Source organism: Eptesicus fuscus, chromosome 2 (assembly GCF_027574615.1).
Source record: "Eptesicus fuscus isolate TK198812 chromosome 2, DD_ASM_mEF_20220401, whole genome shotgun sequence".
NCBI classification, from domain to species: domain Eukaryota; kingdom Metazoa; phylum Chordata; class Mammalia; order Chiroptera; family Vespertilionidae; genus Eptesicus; species Eptesicus fuscus.
Genome location: NC_072474.1, coordinates 116,152,354 through 116,158,353, shown reverse-complemented (window position 1 = coordinate 116,158,353; position 6,000 = coordinate 116,152,354). Strand labels below are relative to the sequence as shown.

Sequence of the window (6,000 nt, the reverse complement as noted above, 5' to 3'; positions counted from 1 at the left end):
CACCGCGCTGTGCGGGGCTGGAGTCCTCTTCCTCGGGGCGCCCGGGGTGGGCAGCCATTCCCGCGGAGGGCTCTGGGCAGCAGGCACTGCCAGGCAGGTTTCCGCCATCCGTGCCCACCAGGCCCTTCCTCTCCGCTGCAGACTCTGGGCGCCGCCCCCCCCCCCCCCCCCGAACCCCCTCTCCTCTGTGTGGGCCACGCTGGGCTCCCTCCCGCCCAAGGACCAACCCCTCCGGTCTCCGCCTGCCTACGACACGGGCTGGGTGCGCCCACTTGGTGCTCCTGCAGGTGAAGCCCGACCCTCCCGCCCTCAGCCCAGGCGGGGCCGCGGGTGAGCAGGCACGCCCCTCGGGGTCTAGACGAGGCTGGCCTCCCTGCGACCCCAGGCGTCTGTGGGGGGCTCCATCCGCGGGGCGCCCGACCTGCCCCGCCCCTCACCGCAGGCCCCGCCCCTCACCGCAGGCCCCGCCATTGCCACGCCCCTTACCGCCAGGTCCCGCCCTCAGTGCCCCGCCCCGCCCCACCGCCAGGCCCCGCCTCATCGCCCCGCCCCTCACCGCAGGCCCCGCCCCTCACCGCAGGCCCCGCCATTGCCACGCCCCTTACCGCCAGGTCCCGCCCTCAGTGCCACGCCCCGCCCCGCCCTCACCGCCAGGTCCCGCCTCCGGCCCCGCGGGTTCTCCCCGGGCAGGGGCGCTGCTACCTCAGTGGCTGCTCCAGCTCTTGAAGGCCAGAGGGCGGGCGCGGGGGCGGGCCGGCCATTGGCAGAGGCCACCGCCTCTTGCTGTCAATCCCGGCGGCCCGGCCTGGCCCCGCCCCGACGGCGGAGCGTCGTCGGACGCAGGGCCGCGGTGGCTGCCGGGACTGGTCCAAGATGGCCGGGCGCCTCGGTTCCGCTCCTGCCAGCGGCCGCGAACCCCATTCATTGCCGCGCTGCTGAGCGGCGCCGCCCGCCGGCCCGAGGGCTCCGGTCGCCGTCCCCGCGGGGCGGGAGGTCGCCATGGCGACCCTGGAGAAGCTGATGAAGGCCTTCGAGTCCCTCAAGTCCTTCCAGCAGCAACAGCAACAGCAGCCGCCGCCGCCGCCGCCTCAGCCGCCGCCACAGGCTCAGCCGCCCCCGCCGCAGCCGCAGCCGCCGCCTCCGCCGCCCCCGCCGCCGCCCGGCCCGGCCGTGGCCGAGGAGCCGCTGCACCGCCCGTGAGTGCGGGCCCCCGGCAGCTCCCCGCCTGTCCCTGCAGCCCGGGCCCGCAGCGACGGGGCCTCCGCGGAGGACGCCCTGCCCCTCCTGCCGCGGGCCTGGCCCGGCCCCTCCCCGGCCCCACGCGTGGGTCTCCGTTCGTCCGCGGGCAGGCACAGCCTCCGGACGGCGCCGCGGCGGGCCCGGCCTCAGTCCCCGCCTTCCCTTTGGTGCGAAGTTAGGGAAGGAACTTGCTGCTCCGTGTTTCGAGAAACCGGGTGTGTTGTGAGCAGAACTTGGCGGAGCCGAGGCCGCGTCCCGTGTGGCTCCCTCCGGGCCACTTCCCTTCCCTCTCCTCCTGGGGAGCGGGAGGAGCGCTGGGGCGCCGGAGCGGAGTGCGGAGGGGATGAGCATGACATCATCCTTCGGGCCGGGAGGGGGTGCGGACGCGGTCCAATGGAGATGCTCGTGCACGCGGCCCTTTAAACAGCCCTAGACCGGAGGCCGCGTCCCCACCTTCCCGGGCATTCCATCCGCTGGGCATCTGAGCACCAGCAAGAGAGACCCGCTGTCTGGGCTCAGGCGTGGTCTGCACGCACCTGGACGAGTTGTGGTTGTCCAGGAAGGGGTGACCTACTTCGGTGGTTATGATTAACAAGTGAGGAACAGTAAAGCCGACTTGGGGTCCGGGAGCGCTGGCCGCAGCTTCTGGCCAGTGCGCTCTCGGAAATGACGACCGCGCGGAGGGAGAGGTTAGCTGCTGGGTGAGGGGAGCACCTTTCACCGGTGTAGCCCCGCTGGCTGGACACGGGTGTCTGCAGACCACGGACGGCTCCCCGGAGCTTCACTGCCCACATCCCGTCCGGCTTGGGTACTGGGGTCTCCCAGGCTTGTGCCTGCGACAATTTTTCAGACAGAAAAAGAGAGGCCGTTAGAGCACCTTCTAGCAGAGGCCGCGTGCTTCCCCCGAAGTCCCTGTGCGGAGTGTTCCCCAGAGGCTGGGGGCGCCCGGAGCGGTCCCGCCTCCCCGCTGCGGCTTTCCGGTTCTGACCCGCAGGTGTGCAGGACGGGACAGCTCTCAGCAGCCCCTTGAAGAAGCGCACTCTGTTCAGACTGGTTCTCTTTTGTCATGCTTTCCTGTGCTTTATATTTCTGAGATGACCCTGGCTGTGTTCTGAGAGTTTAATTAGAAAATGTGGATTTGCGGAGTAATGTTGGCTTATCTGTTAGAATAAAATTTAGAAATAAATTATTTGTTGTTCTAAGAGGTGAAAAACCTGTTTGGCTACTTAGAGAAAAATTTAAAAAACAATTTTATTCCTAATATAAATGACTACCACAGGTGGTTTATAGCCACCACCATTCCCGACTGATGGCAGTGCCTCTCACACAGTGCCTGGCACCAGGGCTTTGGGTGGGAAGCAGATCTCACTGCTGCCCCTGGTGGCTTGGCCAGACACTGTCAGCCTTAAAATACGCCCTCTGTTCTTGTGCTGATTTGACAGCCTGCTGAATTCGCTTGTCTTTGAAACGTGGGTATAAAGAGATTTCCTTCTAAAGTTGGTTTGACAAATTAGATTCTGTTTCATTCGTTTACTTTAAGGTGATGTGACTGACTCACTTAAAAATGATAATCTATTGTGTTTGCATAAGCAGTACATTCACGTGATGCCAGTTCCAAAGGTAACCATTAAAGATCTCGCTCCCCTCCTTTCTCCCGAGTGCCTGACTGTTCCCAGAGGCAAGCACATCACACTTCCTCCTGTGCGTTCCTCCTGATGTAACCTGAGCGTATGTGAAGCTAGATTTTAAGTTATTTAAAAACAAAACTATTTCAACATAGTAACTTTTAAAGGTTCTTAGCATGCTCTGAAACAAACTGCGTTAGGCTTAACTATAGTTCTTTGAACTAAAATGCACAAATACCACATTATTTATGTATTTTGCTGTTGAGAACGCAGGTATTCATAAATTTTGAGTAACAAACTCATTGATTACAAGTTTGGATCTTGGCATTTCTTGTTCCGATGCTTCAGCTGAAAAACCCGCTCCCCAAGTAAGCTTTGGCAAAGCAGTCTAGACAGTGCCTGTTCTGTTTCCGTGGCTCCTGCTTTAGTCTGTGATGTTGGCATAAGGAGCACCTGAAGAGCCGTGCTCCCCGCGCCAGGCAGTGTGCGGAGCTGCCGTGTCACGGCCACGCTGGGCCTCGCTGGAAGGATCTGAGCCCCTGCTCCTGGCTGGCTCCCCACGGAGGAGTGGGTCCTGTGTGGGACCGGCAGGCGGCGTGCGGAGCCTGGGAGGCAGCTGACATTTGCTTTGGACACTTTCTCATTCTCCTTCAGATTCCCACCTGCTTTCCCCTGACTTTGTTTACTCACCAATAAATGCTTCCTGGGCATCTCCTGTAGGGGAGGTGCTGTCCTAACAGGTGCAGGCCACAGCCGTGGGCGGAGAGCTCTGCCCTCGGAGTGGACCAGCGATGATAAGTCTGCAGTAGGAGGAGCGGCACAGCGGGCCAGGGGGCCAGGCAGCGTCAGGGGCAGTAAGGTGTTGACATGTTCGGTCGGGTGTCCACAGAGGAGGTGGCTTTGAGTAAATAACTGAAGCGTTCCAGGAAATAGCCGTGAGGTGTGGGGAGGACGGGCATTCTAGGCAGGGAAACAGGCCCAAAGCGGAATGGCACAGAGGTCAGTTTGGCTGATTGAATTAGTGAGAGGGAAACTCCTTTAAAGTATTTTTTTATTGATTTTAGAGAGGGAGAGCGAGAGAGAAACATCAATGATGAGAATCATTGATGGGCCGCCTCCTGCATGCCCCACACTGGGGATGTGCCCTGACCTCCTGGTTCATAGGTTGACATTCAGTCCCTGAGCCACACCTGCTGAGCAGACAGGGAAACTTGGGAGGGAGGAGTGAGGAGAGAGAGGGAGGAGGAGGCCCACACCATCCAATAGGCCCTCCCCTGTAGTTGGAATAAAGGCTCTGGCGTTTGTTCTCAGTGAGATAGGAAGTCATCGGAGCGTTTGGTCAGAGGACTAGCAGGACTAGTTCCATTTCACAGTGAGCACTGGCTGAGAACAGGTGAGGGGGAGCAGGGGCGGCCGGGCTGGTAGGAAGCCTGCAGCGTCTGGGAGCGGAGTGGAGGGGTCTGCCAGGACGTTAGCAGAGGCAGGGTGACTGCGAGAAGGGACTGATTTCAAAGGCAGGGCCCTAGGACCTGTTCACATCTCTCTACTGAGCATCTTTTAGTTTAGCTGTCGTGAGCTATCAGTTAGGATTATATTCAACTGCAAATAGCAAAACCCTACTGCAGTAGCTTACACAGGTAAGAGTTACTGTCTTTTTGAGGAAGATTAGGGACCCAGACTCTTTGAAGCCCTTGTCCTCATTCTTTCCCAGTTTTTAGTTATTTGTCTGTTGTCCAATTGTAACAGTTCTGTAATTAGTCTGTATACTAGACTCTTGTCAGATACTAGAGGCCCGGTGCACAAGGTTAGTGCACTGGAGAGGGGGGCGTTGCTCAGCCCGGCCTGCGCGCTCTCGCAGTCCAGGACCCCTCGGGGGATGTCTGCCTGCTGGCTTAGGCCCGATCCCTCTCACAGTCCAGGGCTCTCACAGTCTGGGACCCCTCGCTCCTACTGGCTGCCTGCAGCGGAGGAGGCAGAGAGGCCTCCCACCACTGCCTCTGGGTTTGCCAGCTGTGAGCCCGGCTTCTGGCTGAGCGGGGCTCCCCCTGTGGGAGCGCACTGACCTCCGGGGGCAGCTCCTGCGTTGAGCGTCTGCCCCCTGGTGGTCAGTGCCCGTCATAGCGACCAGTCGTTCTGCTGTTCTGTGGCTCTGCTGTTCGGTTGATTTGCATATTATGCTTTTATTAGATAGGATAGGATATGATTTGTAAAAATGTTCTTTCTGTGGGTTTTCTCTTTACTTTCTTTATAGTGTCCTTTGAAGCAAAAAAGTTTTTAATTTTAAAAAAAATTATCTTTATTGTTGATTCTCCCCCCACCCCATTGAAAAGTTTTTAATTGGGATGAGCTCACCCAGTTTTCTGTTTTATCTTTGGTTGCTGTACGTTAGTTGTTATACCTAAAAAAATGTTGCCTAATTCAAGGTCACAGAGATTTATTACTCGCAGTAAAGCGAGTCGGGATCGTGTTGCTGGTGGAGGGTCTTGCCTCAATTTGTAAAAAAGGCGGCACCTGCGCAGCGCAGTAACCGCGGTGCCTAGACGAGGCCTGCTGGTGGCCCCGCACTCACCGCCGTTCCACTGCAGCGCTTGTTTCTGAGGGCTCTGGCAGTGCACAGGCAAAGGTCTGGCATCGTCCTGCCTTTCCCATGGGCGCGGACCCATGTGCTCCACCTTAGGGGCCCCGCCCTGTGGCCCCCAGGCCTGCAGGGAGCCACTTGGCACAGCGCCATGGATAATAGATCTGCCTTTTCCAGACGGAAGGACACAGGAGACACGGTGTAAGCCACTGTTTAACCCTGTGGTAAGTGGGGTAAGCTCTGATTCTAGACTGTCTGTCGAGACAAGAATGCATCGATCCTGCTGCTCAGAGGGGCCTCAGGGCAGCCGTTCGGTGTCACGTGGGAGCTTATGAGAAGCGCAGTGTGCCCACTCTTGGACCTCCTGCGTCAGAGTCCGCCCCGTACCAGCTTCTGTGAGCAGCCCGTGTGCAGGAGCGCTGCAGAAGCCCTGCTGGGTGAGCGGCCTCCGTGGGTGCGGGCAGTGCTGTGCGTGGGAAGGGAGACTTGCTCGGGGGGGGGGGGCCAGGTGCCGCTGGGGAGTGTAACCCTGTCCTAGGACCGTGGAGCGTTGTCAGC

General features: G+C 59.5%; 1 protein-coding gene across 1 annotated transcript in view; it reads left to right on the top strand.

Annotated features, from left to right (window-relative positions):
- The first annotated feature begins 867 nt into the window (after nucleotides 1-867).
- HTT (huntingtin) overlaps nucleotides 868-6,000 on the top strand; it is a 95,909-nt gene continuing 90,776 nt past the window's right edge. The window contains exon 1 of the mRNA XM_054708427.1: nucleotides 868-1,196. Coding sequence (XP_054564402.1) covers nucleotides 1,000-1,196 — 197 coding nt within the window. The 5' untranslated portion in view covers nucleotides 868-999. The remainder of the gene's footprint in view (nucleotides 1,197-6,000) is intronic.